Source organism: Anopheles coustani, chromosome 3, assembly GCF_943734705.1.
Source record: "Anopheles coustani chromosome 3, idAnoCousDA_361_x.2, whole genome shotgun sequence".
NCBI classification, from domain to species: Eukaryota; Metazoa; Arthropoda; class Insecta; order Diptera; family Culicidae; genus Anopheles; species Anopheles coustani.
This window is the reverse complement of record NC_071288.1, coordinates 43,539,502-43,554,805: the sequence shown is the minus strand read 5'-3', so window position 1 is coordinate 43,554,805 and position 15,304 is coordinate 43,539,502. Positions and strand designations below refer to the sequence as shown.

Genomic DNA, 15,304 nt, shown 5'->3' with positions numbered 1-15,304 from the left:
TGATCAATCGTCGTCCGTCCATTCAGTCAACGTTAAGCAAACCTCAACTCGGCAGCGAATAGCGTACAACGACGTGACAACAAGTTTTCACAACCCAAGAACAACGTCCGGCCTGCGCCGGGAGTGCGGTTACTTCGACGGTGCTTAAAAGCATGTTTCCATGCACCGCATCCTTCGGCAAGCAGGAGCAGATTTCACATCGAACGCGAACAGCAAGACATTGGCGCAAATATCCCAATTCCTGAAGAATCAGGACGCGAGTTATTGCGGCAGTTTGGAGTACTGAAAACGCTCAGGATTAATTCCGACCAATTAAGTTTTTTTTAGTTTGGTTTAGTGGTTCCCGCAAATAGAGAGTATTGATATAGACCGCCAACCACCACCGAAAACATGGTCTTTAACGTACTGATAGCATCGTCTGTGATCAAAACGGCCACCGTCGTTGGCTCTAGTCTGTGGCTCATCCCGTTTCTGCTGGGAGCCATCTCCTACTACCGGTACGATCGCGTCGACCCGGAGTCGCGCGTCATCAACCAGGACGCGCTGTACGCAGAGTATGACTTCGTCGTCGTCGGCGGCGGTTCGGCCGGCGCCGTCGTGGCGAACCGATTGACCGAGATCCACCGCTGGAAGGTGCTGCTGCTTGAGGCCGGGCCGGACGAGAACGAAATCTCGGACGTACCGTCGCTCGCGGCCTACCTGCAGCTCAGCAAGCTCGATTGGGCGTACAAGACGGAACCGACCGGCAAGGCGTGCCTGGGCATGGTGAACAACCGGTGCAACTGGCCCCGGGGGAAGGTGCTCGGCGGTTCGTCCGTGCTCAACTACATGATCTACGTGCGGGGCAACCGGAACGACTTCAATCACTGGGAGTCACTCGGCAATCCGGGCTGGGGTTACGAGGATGTGCTGCAGTTCTTCGTGAAATCGGAGGACAACCGTAACCCATATCTGGCGCGCAATCCGTACCACGGCCAGGGCGGGCTGCTGACGGTGCAGGAGGCCCCGTGGCATACACCGCTGGTGGCGGCCTTCGTCGAGGCGGGCACGGAGATCGGGTACGAGAATCGGGACATAAACGGCGCGAAGCAGACCGGCTTCATGATCGCGCAAGGTACCATCCGGCGGGGCAGCAGATGCAGTACGGCGAAGGCGTTCCTGCGGCCAATCCGGCTGCGCAAGAACCTGCACATAGCGATGAACGCGCACGTCACCAAGCTGGTGATCGATCCGGAGACCAAGCACGCGGTCGGTGTGGAGTTCATCCGCGGTGGCAAGCGGCATGTGGTGCGCGCTCGGAAAGAGATCATCATGGCGGCCGGGTCGATCAACACACCGCAGATACTGATGCTGTCCGGCATAGGACCGAAGGCGCACCTGGACGATGTCGGGATCCCGACGCTGCAGGATCTGCCGGTGGGCGAAAACCTGCAGGATCACGTCGGAATGGGCGGGCTGACGTTTCTCGTCGACAAACCGGTCGCCATCCTGCAGAACCGGCTCGAGGCGGGCTCGGTCACGATGAACTACGTCATCAACGAGCGCGGACCGATGACCATACTCGGCGGGCTGGAGGGTATCGCGTTCGTCAACACACCGTTCGCCAACGTCAGCGACGATTGGCCGGACATTCAGTTCCACATGGCGCCCGCGTCGCTCAACTCGGACGGTGGCGCCCGGGTCAAGAAGATCCTCGGACTGAAGGAGGACCTGTACAAGGAGGTGTTTCATCCGATCGAGAACACGTACAGCTGGACGATCATGCCGCTGCTACTGCGACCCCGGTCGCGCGGCTGGGTGCGCCTGAAGTCGAAGAACCCATTCCACTATCCGCTCATGAACCCCAACTACTTCGAGGACCCGTTCGACGCGGCCACGCTCGTCGAGGGCGCCAAGATTGCGCTGCGTGTCGGCGACGCGAAGGTGTTCAAGCAGTTCGGCAACCGGGTGCACCGGAAGCCGCTGCCCAACTGCAAGCACCACAAGTTCCTGTCGGACGCGTACCTCGACTGCCAGGTGCGCACGATTTCGATGACCATCTACCATCCGGTCGGCACTTGCAAGATGGGCCCCCACTGGGACCCGGAAGCGGTCGTCGATCCCCGGCTGCGCGTGTACGGCATCTCCGGGCTGCGCGTGATCGATGCCAGCGTCATGCCGACGATCGTCAGCGGCAACACGAACGCGGCCGTCATCATGATCGGCGAGAAGGGCGCGCACATCATCAAGGAGGACTGGTTGGGGCACGACCGGTAGTGAGAACCGGCGAGCTGCACCCCAAAGCCAACGAAACCCGTGCCATCCAACCAAGCCTATCTTGTCAATATCCTTATCCACCCACCCGACCCGGTAGGAGCGTAGTCCCAGTTCAACTCTCATCCAATGTAAATAATTCCGCCACTCGCCGCAGAGTGCATCAATCCTTCCTAGAATTAAAAACTAAAACGGCCAGAGAATATTCCCCGCTCCAGCGGTCGTCCTAGCATTATGTTGAAAACTTACTTCCAGTAACTCCCAATTGGTAGATAACAATATATCTTAGTTCTTAGAAGATAGCTATTTCCCTAGGGTGCGAACAGCGTGTCTTTGCGTGTATATAACGATTCTTCTTGTTGTGTTTTTTCCTTGTTTACCAGTAGAAAAGTAGAATAATAAACGTTAAACAGAAAATACTCAACACCTGCAACCGACTCCGGCGTTATTTCTTGCACGAATTCACGCGCATGAGGCCTACAATGATATAACTTTCAACCGTTGAGAACGGAGGCAAGTATGTTAATAATACGTCCGTAACCACACAGGAATTGCACACGATCTGGACGAGGTGGGAGCGACTCCGTGAGCCAGTGTTTTTCCAAGGTTACACACAACCGCAAACTGAAAGCAGAGATGCAGCCGTCAGCACAATCATCGCCAAGAGTGAGAATGGTTTGCGCACGAAGTCTATTACTCTGTCCGAGTGATCCCGGTAGCTCATCAATCGTGTAATTCTGGACGGCGTTTCGGTGCGTACGAGTACTTGCACTAAATCATTGCCATGTGTCAAATTGAAAAATACAAAAGGCCACACACACTGCAAAGTACATCCGAAACGAACGAAGCGAAAGTGCTTGATCATGGAAAGAGTTTAACGATGACAGAGACAAGGTTAGCGAGCAACAATGAGCCACAACAAAGAGACTGATGTGGTTTGGGGCAAATAGAACAATTAGTAATACATAATTTCCACTGACGGATAGCGTCCATTTATAGTGGTTCGCCTAATTGACATTTATTACATGCCATATTATAAGCAGGCGCGCTTAAGCACTTTTATGTCATTCTTCTCTCACGACTATCAGCAACTTCCTGTTCCAGAAACTTCACAAAACACTTTCTTCAGCACAGTCACAGGCCACAGTGGAGGTAGGACAATCACCCATTCGTACGGCAAAACCTTGATCCAACCGATATTTAATGCCATAACCTTGACCAACTCTTTCGAACGTGCATGTGAAGTTGACTCACATACGTTCGTGCGGTGGTAAATTTTGTGTTGTTTGTGTTTTAATCTCCATAAAGTCCTTTTGCTCATCTCCGAAAGTCCTTCGCCGACGACGATGACGGTGACTTTCGACGACGTTGATGTCGGGTGACGTTTTGTTGATTTCATTTCCCTAAGCCAGCGACAGACCAGCAGGGGGAGAGGTCAGCATCGTCGGGTAGAAAGACACTTCAGAGGCACTTTGAAGGCTCAGTCCATAAGCAAAAGGGGATGTTACCCCGGCATTCGAACTCTCTGTTGGGTCCTGCTACGAAAGGGACGAGGTTCAAGGTCACGGAATCGTAGTAATTACCCAACATTGGTCCCCTCCCGTTCAGCCGGATCTGGACAATCCTCCCGCTGCCTTTGACCTTTCCGATTTCGATCAGTCGGCGCAATGATGGAAGTCATAACGAGAAGTTAATTTTGCGCCCGCATTTTGATGCATCCGACGGCTGGTACGAACTGGGTAGAAGGTGCATCATCAGGCGGTGGTACGCAGGACGATTATTAACTCGCGCCTTTCTTTGTCACGCGTTCCGAGAAAACGTTCAGCAATGCTTAAACTCATCGTTTCCGTCAACTCCCACCGTTTCCTGAACCCCCGCGATGCAGATGATGCGTTGCGGGGCTAATATATTTTACGACGGCATTTGTAGATCCTAGCCTTTACACATTCGAAACCGGTTACTCTTTTACAGGTCGCTGCACCGGTTGCGAGAGCGTTAAATTTACATTCACGATTCGCCGAAGACTCAACTGTATCAATCGCAATGGTTTCAAAGCATATAAAAACAACGAACTAACCGGGCATTCATAGTTGAAGTCTACAAATATCTACTATGATGCTTACCACAATGGTTCTTTGTTTATTGCTGAGGGTACCGGAAACACAGGTTTACCACTAAAATATACATTGTACTGCACAGGTGCTCTTAAGATGTTGTTATACTTCCGTTAAAGTTCTGCTTGACATTACAAAACAGGTTTTTCTATGTTTATTGGAGATAATTTACAACCTGACTACAATTACCTGGAAAAGCATCGAACTAAACCTCCTTGGAAAACCATACAGTAAGCACAGCTTTTCCGGGTTTCAGGCTATCGGCTTCGTAGTCATCGACGCATAACGTATCGTGAAGGCAATGACTTGTAACAGAGTGTATCTATTCAGATGATAAAGGATTATTCCAACGAACCGTAAGCCACAATATCCGTCGATCAATCTAAAATATCCTTCAATTTTAATTTATGCATCCTCCTCTTTGCGCTCAGTGTTTGAGTTAATTTGACTTTGAACAGAATAAAGGTACCGATAACTAACTAAAATGACGTCGGTCCGATCACATAGCCAAGGATACTGCATTTATTGTTACGTTCACTTCGAATTCGCACTTTTCCAAGGAAAAACCCATCGGTCCGCGGACGGTTACACTTGGGCAACTTGTACTTGAAAGTAATTAATACTCCTTGTGATGTAAAACATAGTTGCATCATTTTCCGCAACCATTGCTGCATTTCGCATCGACCGAAAAGTAGCACCCCAAAAAGACGAACGCTAAACAGGTGACTAAGGGACAGTGGCGTACGTGGTTCGAAGCACATCGCAAAGTTTGAGAGCCTGCGGCTTCAATCCGCGTGGAGTGTGTTAAAACCCGATCCTCTCGTATCGAAATTCGAAAGTTCTAGAGCAGAGGTCGGCACACGTTTCTAGAAAAGGGCTAGATGATGAAAAAGAACCTTAAACCCTCGGGGCCCAGCTACCTTAAACGATGTTTTTAATGTTTTAATTGTGATATTAAACCCATTTTTAATCTAGTATCAATTTTCTTCTTCGAAAAGAAACATAAACATGATGTATGAAATATTTCAAAATTTAACTTCTAATCGCAAGTTTGGAAACTTCTTTCGTTTAATTTAGTACGTTATCAGCATATTTTTCGTTTGTTGTACTTTGAATAAATGTCTTTCATTAAATTTTAAATTAATCATTTACTCACATTACGTATCAATGTTTTTCTGGCTTACTTTCAGATATTAAAATAACTAAGCTTCAAAAAGTTTTGAAGAATCTGAACCATATTTTGTTTCGTATTTTACTGGAAAATATTTCCTTAAAGTAGTTAATTCTCCACGTGTGTCGCGAGACGGGGTAATTTTAGAACGATTCGGCTCACATTCGGCTCAGAAAAGATAGCCTGATCGATAACGTGCACAAACGCCAAAAAAGAGAACTTCACAGATCAGCTGGATGCAGCTACCAGGATGCAGGTTACTTGGTTGGTATTGAACAATGCTTTCAATAGTTTCAACAGACATTTGTAGAAAGAAATAAGTTTGACAAATTCGATAAGAACTCCGATATTTTCATTTTTAATTCAGCCGGATAAAATCAGCTTACGGATTTGGCTCACGAGCCGGACTTTGCCGACCCCTGTTCTACAGCGTCAGCCCGCAAGGGGGAACCAGTTTCCGTTTGGTTTTAGACGGAACGGAAAAATGGGAACACGCACCCCTTTGGAGCGTGCCCTAGCGGATGATGAAGATGTGAGCGCGCGCGTTTTGTAATTTGCATACACGAAACGCGGTTTGCCTACAGGGGGTGTCTAAGAACGGCGGAAATCCATACGAAATACAGATTGTGAAAATCAAACCTTTCCTCCTGCGGTAGCGTGAAAACGATGCAGTTTTTTTGCTTCCTACTTCCAGGCGATAGTTTGGTATCCCCAAAACAAGGTTTAATGACCCGGTTTGCCTGACACTTTTAACAAGTTTTTGCCAAAACGCACGAAAACTATATACAGTTCTACGCGTTTAACACTCACGCATACCATCGTTTTGGATGGCCATGTACACACCCAAACGTTGATGTCCACAATGGGGGGGTTTCCGACCACTCCGAAGGCCAAACTGGTCGACCTGATAACAGATTAAACGGTTAGAAAGCAGACCAATACATCCACACGCTAGGCTCGTTCCTAAGCATTCACAAATCTACGTCATTCTGACAGAGTGATACCAAAAGTTGAAATTTTGGAGATGTAGTTCTCCCGTAGGGCTCGTTCATCCCCAGCTTTGTGCGAGCAGGGCCCATAGTGAGCCCTTCGCGAGAACTCGTTCTTGATCTATCAATGTTGGCCTTGAATCATCTTTTCGGGGCGATAAAATTCCATCGGCGATTTAATTCAGTGACTAACCAGAACGCGACCAGCCCGGACGCGGCTGCTCGGCTGCGGACCGGATCCAGGCACCGACCGAAACCCAGGGTGTGACCATCAAATTAGTGTCGCTTAGAGTCGCAGCGTGAGTGAAGGACGTGTTGTCAAGCATGTTGCCAAGGTGTCTAGCGGCGACCGCGTGGTTCCATTTGCTAATTGTTGCAACTTTGGCAACGTTATCCTGGGCACAGCTTCCCGGTGGTCTGCAGCCCCTGTTCGACTTTATGCGGACGGGCGACGAACGGTTGACTCTGGAAAAGCCAGACACGTGGCCCTTAGCGACGGAGTATGACTTCGTGATCGTGGGTGCCGGATCGGCCGGGAGTGTCCTCGCGAATCGTCTCTCGGAGGTCGCCGGCTGGTCGGTGCTGCTGGTCGAGGCCGGAATTCGGGAGAACCAGCTGATGGATATTCCGATGTTCGCGCACTACCTACAGACGTATAGCGCCGTCAACTGGGACTACCGGACGAAGCCGAGCGATCGCTACTGTCTGGCGTTCAAGAACAATCAGTGTCGGTTTCCACGCGGCAAAGTGATGGGCGGTTCCAGTGTCCTCAACTACATGATCTACACGCGCGGGAACAGGCGTGACTACGATCGATGGGCCGAGCTCGGGAATCCCGGCTGGGCGTACCGGGACGTGTTGCCGTACTTCCGGAAGCTCGAGAACAGTGTGGTACCGAACGCGGATCCCGCGTACGCTGGCAAACGGGGCCCTTTAACGGTGTCCTATCCACCGTACCGGACTACCGTGGGTGCAGCGTTCGTGAGGGCGAGCGTCGAGATGGGACTACCGTACGTAGACTACAACGGTCTGCGGCAGATCGGAGCGTCGTTCGTGCAGACCACCACGAGGAACGGGCAGCGCTTGAGTAGCAACGCGGCGTACCTCTACCCGATTCGCAACCGGACCAATTTGCATATCAAGCGGGGCGCTCACGTCACGCGCGTGCTGATTGACGCGGCAACGAAGCGCGCCACAGGAGTTCAGCTGTACGCGAACGGTCGCTATCTGAAGGTGAGGGCGCGCCGTGAGGTGATCCTCTCGGCCGGCACCATCGGATCGGCGCAGCTGCTGATGCTGTCCGGTGTCGGGCCGGCCAAGCACCTGCGCAAGAAGGGCATCGAGCCGCTGGTGAACCTCGCCGTCGGGTACAACTTCCAGGACCACACAGCGGCCGGTGCGCTCACGTTCCTGCTCAACAGCACCACGACACTCACCTCCCAACGTATCTTCACGCTGGAGAACTTGATACTGTACGAGCAACGTCGGCGGAACGGTATGATGACGTCCTCCGGGGCCTGCGAGGCGCTCGCCTTCCTCGACACCGAACGTCCCGGCACGCAGGATGCCTGGCCCGACGTCGAACTACTCCTCATCAGCGGTACGCACGCCGCCGACCGAATCTACGAGAGTAACTTCAACTACAAACCGGATACGTTTCAGCAACTCTTCGGTGAAATCGAACAGCGCGGCATGGAAGGGTACACCGTGTTTCCGATGACGCTACGACCACGGAGCCGTGGCCGCATCACACTAGCCTCCGCAAACCCCTTCGACTATCCCATCATCAATCCGAACTACTTCTCCGATCCGTACGACCTGGATAACTCCGTCCGTGCCATCCGGAAGGCGATCGAGCTGAGCCGAATGGGTCCGTTGCAGCGCTATGGAGCCCGTCTGCACACCACTCCGATGCCCGGCTGCGAGGACTACACCTTCGACACGGACGACTATTGGAAGTGCTTTACCCGCCACGCCACCTACACCATCTACCACCACGTGGGAACTTGCAAGATGGGATCGCGGACGGACCGGACGGCGGTGGTCGACGCGCGACTGCGAGTTCACGGTATCGGCGGATTGCGAGTGATCGACGCCAGCATCATGCCCGAGGTTCCAGCCGGCCACACCAACGGACCGACCATAATGATTGCCGAGAAGGGCGCCGACATGATAAAAGAAGATTGGCGCATCAAACCATCAACCTAGCAGCCGACCGCAACATCAGCATCAAACTATTTATTGGACGACACAAACCAAAGTCACGAAAGAACACATTGTTAGAATACATTATTTTAAAGCCATCCGATTTTACGCTTTTTTCTATTTTGGATTCAAGTTTCAGTCGAGAACCGGTGTTGATTTTACAATCCAAACTGACGCGCAGAAAATAAGCGGAGCTTATAAGCATTTCAATATCTGGTATAGTTTGATCACCGATTTCAAAGCGTCGACATCCATTTTATAATACTCTTTGAAGAGATACAAAAGATTTATTTTAGAACTTGTTGTATCAGAAGAAAATTTCAACATTTTTAATATAAAATTTGCTAAACCATCGGGTTTAGAAAAGCAAGCAAAGACAAAACATTCCAAAGGATACATTATTCGAATAACTATAGTCTACGAATACATAATTCTACTACTTCATCAGTTTAAAAGGCTGATAAGGAAGGAGGCTGTCACCCGTCACCATGGGTAACGTTGCAGTCCACGTATTAATAAAGCTGCGTTGCATTGAAAAGCTCCTAACGGTATGTATAATTCGAAAACATCTTTAGGAAAACTATAAACAAAACTATTGATACGTAATGGGTTAATGCTAGCAATTTAAAAACGCCCGTAATCCATTCGCCTGATTAAGTTATTCGTGTTTCGTCACTTGGCAACACATCGCTGGTGGTTCTAATGAACGCAAGATGAGAAGGTCGCATGAATGAAAGGAGGATTTTGATTAGGTTGCCTCCTATCATGTTCTGATTCACTAGCGCCGCACGACGTAGTTTTGTCATAAGGCTGATTCAACTTTTTTCGTATTTTTACATATATCGATAATCAATTCTTCCCCCCGGTGAGTTTATCTTATCATTTTGAATTGTATTTAAAGTTGTTAATGATCAGAAGTCGTGTAAAGATTAAAACCGGAGCTGCGAAATTCAGCAACTCTCGCGAATCATTTCATTTCCATATCATATAATTTCGTATCAAAGTTCAACGACAACTTTTGTGCCAGAAATCGACCGCTTATCGTCACGCACGAATATCTTGAAATTTGTAGCTGGGCAGCTTAGTCTTAGCTTGGACTTGTAAAACTGTTGGTTTGCTAAATTTTAAAAACATTTTGTTCTAATTGATTGTACTAAAGATTGTACCAAAAATCAACTTGAAACCCAACGTTCCACACATCACGGTTAATGAATACGGTTATCAAATAGGGGATTTCATGTCCACCATAGTGATTATACTCAAGTGTCAAATATTGTTTATAAACAAAGACGACGAAAACGACGAGCATTGACGACAATTTTCCCTTTTCTGGAGGTCCCAGCCTTACTCATCCGGTACCTTGATGAGAACGCCTTTCTCGGACAACTGCGTATCGGCGAGTATTACATTAGACCATGGTTCCACATAGTTAGTGACGGGCAATTCCGATTTTCATAAAGAAACTCATACATTATACCACTAAAAACACTTGACAGTCAACGTGTTAAAAGAAATAGCATTATCACCTTGTCATCCGCACAATTCACGGTGTCGCAACATTTTACGACTGTTTAATCATTCTTTTTCAATCTTTAGTCGAATTTACGTATGAACAGCAGCCTGTGAAATTTGTGTACATTCCATTTGATGTTTGTTTACATCCAGTAGGATGTGGCGCGTGTCAGGTGACAGCATTAACAGCACACCAAAACACAAAAAATAACTTTAACAAAAATGAGGAAAATTCCTCAGGCGTGAAGGCGTTCTTTTATTTTGAAAAGGATCTCACGCAAATGAGATGTAATATGAAAAATATTCATTCAGAGCATATCCACTTTACGGCAGTATCAATCAGTGCATGAATCTGTAGCAGAAGGACCTATCTGTAGTAGGATATCTGTGTCGATTTCATAAAGGAAAGAGGTGAAATGAAATGAAATAAAAGATCTTCCACTTCCGAGGACAATCCGAAGGCTGGTAGCATTTACGGAATAGAAAAGAAACCGGGCCGTGCGGAGGTCGAAATTCCGCACCGGCTCCGGAAGAGAAAGAAAGTGTGGAGTTGTAGAGTCCCGAAGGTACACGGACACCCAGCAACACACCTTCTTTTTGGCACATTCTACAAGCGGACGCTCGAACCGGTTTCCCGGGGGGGAGGATTTTCCCGGACGATTTTGGCATGGATGCCCCGATAAGCCATTCGATCGGGATAGATAAACTGGTATTGCGAGGCGTGCGAATGTTTGCTAGCCCCGCGCAGGAAGAAAGAAGGTTCCGCGAGCGGCTCAAGTTCAAGTTTACGTTCGAGGTGAGTGCGCGTGAGCGAGAGCCGACATTCAATTCTTCGGGCATCTTCGGCCGGCGGCCTCCGGACGGAGAGTCGACCTTATCTGCCCCCTCCTCCTCACCCCCTCCTGAGTGTTGAGTCAATGCAAAACGCACCGACCACAAATGCACTTTCGATGCACGCTGCTAGGAGGGGGTATGCACCGGTGCACTCACGAAACCACTGGGCACTCGCGCACACGCACATTAAAGTGCATACACCGCGTCCGTGATGGCGAGGGGCGATTGTAAGATGCGATGCAATCAAAAGGTAAGTGTATGATGTTGCTACTATGAGACTATGGCTAGTATCGGTCTCCCTTCACCCTCCCCTGCCCCTAGACCGGGTGCCATACCGTTGCAATGCCTTTCACTTGCACAACGGGCCTACCGCCGCCCCTCGCACCGCATCCTCCGCAAATGCAGCGGAAATACCCGAGTGCAAGCTCATCCAATGTACCACGGGCGTTTTTCCCGCACTATTTTCGCAGTCCCCCCTCCTCCTCACACACACACACACACGCAGGCAGGGGAGGGGAAACTAGGCAAGCAAGTAGGTAGCAGGGTTGCTTTTGCCCCGGAATCTGGGAAGAAGCGAATGGAGAACAGAATTATTATTCGCGTGGTGTGGTGCGCGAAAATAGCGAACCAGCTGAATCTCGTTTCGCCCTTCGGACCGCCTTACCCTTATCTTTCCCCTCCCCCTCCCCCCCTTCTCGCGTGCATATGTGAGGGTATTCCCGCATCTCGGCTCCACGTTCGGTTCGGTCGGTTAAAAACGACCGCCAGTCATGGCCGCGAGCTTCAGTGCGGCTGTGGACGCGAGTCGGTGGCGTTGTAGTAGATCGGACTATAGTTCCTTTAGAACAGTTCCTTTCGTTCCCCCCCGGGGTGACATTTCGTGCGGATCGGGTGTACAGTGCAGGAGAAGACAAGGTTACGGATAGAACCATTCATTCGAGATTTCCAAGGAAGAACTCGGATCTTCGGAAAGTGTCGATTGTTCGGGAAGAATCCCTTGAATGGTCCAGAGTGAGTGAAGTGTTGGACTAGGTCAGTGTGCGTCGGTACGATAGACCAAGAGAATGATGCAGTACGCATCGCTGTTGATGGGCATCCTGGGGATGATAAGCTTCAACCGACCCCAGGATACGGTACTGTCGGTGCTGAGCTTCCTGCAGGACGGTGGCGACCGGATGGGTCGCGAACTCCCGAGCCAGCAGAACATCCGGGAGGAGTATGACTTCGTGATCGTGGGTGCCGGATCGGCCGGGAGTGTCCTCGCGAGTCGCCTCTCGGAGGTCGGTGACTGGTCGGTGCTGCTGATAGAGGCCGGACCGGGTGAAAACTTGCTGATGGACATTCCGATGTTCGCGCACTACCTCCAAACGTTCAATACCGTCAACTGGGACTACCGGACGAAGCCGAGCGATCGCTACTGTCTGGCGTTCAAGAACAATCAGTGTCGGTTCCCACGTGGCAAAGTGATGGGTGGATCCAGTGTCCTCAACTACATGATCTACACGCGCGGGAACAGGCGTGACTACGATCGGTGGGCCGAGCTCGGGAATCCCGGCTGGGCGTACCAGGACGTGCTGCCGTACTTCCGGAAGCTCGAACATAACGTCGTGCCGGACGCGAATCCGGAGTACGCGGGGCACGACGGCCCACTGACGATATCCTATCCGATCTACCGGAGCGACGTGGCCAAGGCGTTCGTGGCGGGAGCGGTCGCGGACGGTGCACCCTACGTCGACTACAACGGGCCCAGCCAGATCGGGGTGTCGTTCATCCAGAGCACCACCAAAAACGGCAAGCGGGACAGTGCGAACGTGGCCTACCTGTACGATCTGCAGAACCGCAGGAATCTGCACATCAAGAAGATGGCCCACGTGACGAAGATCGTGATCGATCGGGCATCGAAGCGCGCGACCGGGGTGCGCTTCTATCACGCCGGCAAGTTCTACTCCGTGAAGGCGCGCCACGAAGTGATCCTCTCGGCCGGTGCCATCGGTTCGCCGCAGCTCCTGATGCTGTCGGGTGTTGGGCCCGCCGAGCACCTGCGCGACCAGGGCATCAAGCCGATCGTGGACCTCCCGGTGGGGCACAACTTCCAGGACCACACGGCGGCCGGCGGGCTGACGTTCCTGGTGAACGGCACGGAAACGATGACGCACGGGCACATTTTCCGGCTGGAGAACTTCATGAAGTACCAGCACAACAAGCGCGGCCCGTTCACCTCGATCGGTGGCTGCGAGACGATCGCGTTCTACGACTCGGAGCACCCGAACGACGCCAACGGCTGGCCGGACTACGAGCTGCTCCAGATCGGCGGTACGATCGCGGCCGACCCGACCTACGAGCTGAACTTCAACTACAAACCGGACACCTTCCGGCGGCTGTTCAGCGACGTCCAGCGCTACAACCAGGAGGGGTTCACCGTGTTCCCGCTCATCCTGCGACCGCGCAGTGCCGGCCGCATCACACTGAACGGCACCAACCCGTTCCAGCATCCCGTCATCGAGCCGAACTACTTCTCCGATCCGTACGATCTGGACATTTCCGTGCGCGCCATCCGGAAGGCGATCGAGCTGAGTCGGACGGGGCCAATGCAGCGCTACTCGACCCGTCTGCTCGAGCGCCCAATGCCGGGCTGCGAAAACTTCATCTTCGACACGGACGACTACTGGAAGTGCTTCTCGCGGCACGCCACCTTCACCATCTACCACCACGTGGGCACTTGCAAGATGGGACCGCGGAAGGACCGGACGGCGGTGGTGGACGCCCGCCTTCGGGTACACGGTATCCGAGGGTTGCGGGTGATCGACGCCAGCATCATGCCCGAGGTACCAGCCGGCCACACCAACGGACCGACGATCATGATCGCCGAAAAGGGCGCCGACATGATAAAGGAGGATTGGAACGAGCTGAAGCGAAGATGATGCGGAGCGGCAAATCCCTATCGAGTCTCCATCAACAGCGTGTTATCGCAACAGAAAGCCTGCACACTCCTGCATTCCTAATCCCGATCTCTTCAGGGGAGCTATGGTGATGATTATTTATAGACTAAACAGTATTTATACACAATGCGCAAGTGTACGAGGGAAGTAATTTATTTCACCTAGTCGATAAGTTAGTTCCAGTAATTAAGGTGCAACGCTCATTAGCGTTTAGACAAGAAATAAATTTACAGTCAAACAATCAGACTCACGAGTCTACGAATAAGCTAAATTGTGTATATACCGGTCGTTTCCTTAATTCATACTCTGTACAGAAAGGCAAGACTATTATTGAGAACATCATAGACTCCAGCTATTCCTTCCAAATTGGATAAAAAACCTCCTCCGATTAAATGCTTTTATATGTCAAATTTAACATTCGATACAAACGATGATTTGAACTGAAACCGTTCTGTGCAAAGATTCAGCTGATTTAAGACCGTAATCAATGACATTTTGGTACATAATTTAAAGTTAAATTGAAGTAATAAACAATAATGTTATTAGATTTCTTACCTACAATTATGTTACAACACAATCCATTTGGTCCTATCAAAAAAGGTGTCGTGTTCTTCCAATTCGAAAAAAAAAATTAGTGAACTCTGTGGTTGTGTTACAATAAAATAGAGTACTGTACCTAATCGATCTATTTCATCTATTCTTCGTGATGACAGACTGAGATACAGTTTATTTTATTGAAATTTCTTCTTTATTTAAATGTTTATTCTTGATGAGCTTGATATTAAATAACAAAACTCAAACTGCCGTTGAAACGTTAGTTGATAAACGTTGCCTGATATTTTTAAAATCCTGAACTTTTGTTGATAATAAGGTTAATTTTCTATATTAACCCTTTCACGACCAAGGGAAATATTTTTCCCATCTACAAAACTCGTTACTGTTTGTTCAACTATTATCAAAACGATACCTTTGAAACGAAACATCAAAGAAAACATTATGTCAAAGGACTCAAATGTCTTTCTGAACGAATAAACAAAAAAGAACTATTAAAATTAATTGCCCAAAAACCAAACCATTCGTGCGTTCAACCAACAACAAAAAGTTAGTATTTGGCAAGTTGATGAATTTATTATTTTTTTCATAGAAACGGCTAAGATCTGTTATTTAGAGTTTTTATCATGTAATTTGTAGTGGAAAGCAAATAAAAGAAATTCCGATATCATAACTATACTGGTCATTTATTTACTTTTATGGTTTATAGGGTAAAATATTTCCCATGAAATTATA

The 15,304-nt window shown here is 49.7% G+C and overlaps 2 protein-coding genes across 3 annotated transcripts in view; one reads left to right on the top strand and one right to left on the bottom strand.

Moving 5' to 3' along the window:
* Positions 1-15,304, bottom strand: part of LOC131258994 (flotillin-2) — a 192,981-nt gene that overhangs the window by 142,487 nt on the left and 35,190 nt on the right. The window lies entirely within an intron of this gene.
* LOC131258991 (glucose dehydrogenase [FAD, quinone]) lies at positions 391-2,256 on the top strand. The gene has a single exon (XM_058260398.1). The coding sequence runs from the start codon at positions 391-393 to the stop codon at positions 2,254-2,256; it is 1,866 nt and encodes a 621-aa protein (XP_058116381.1).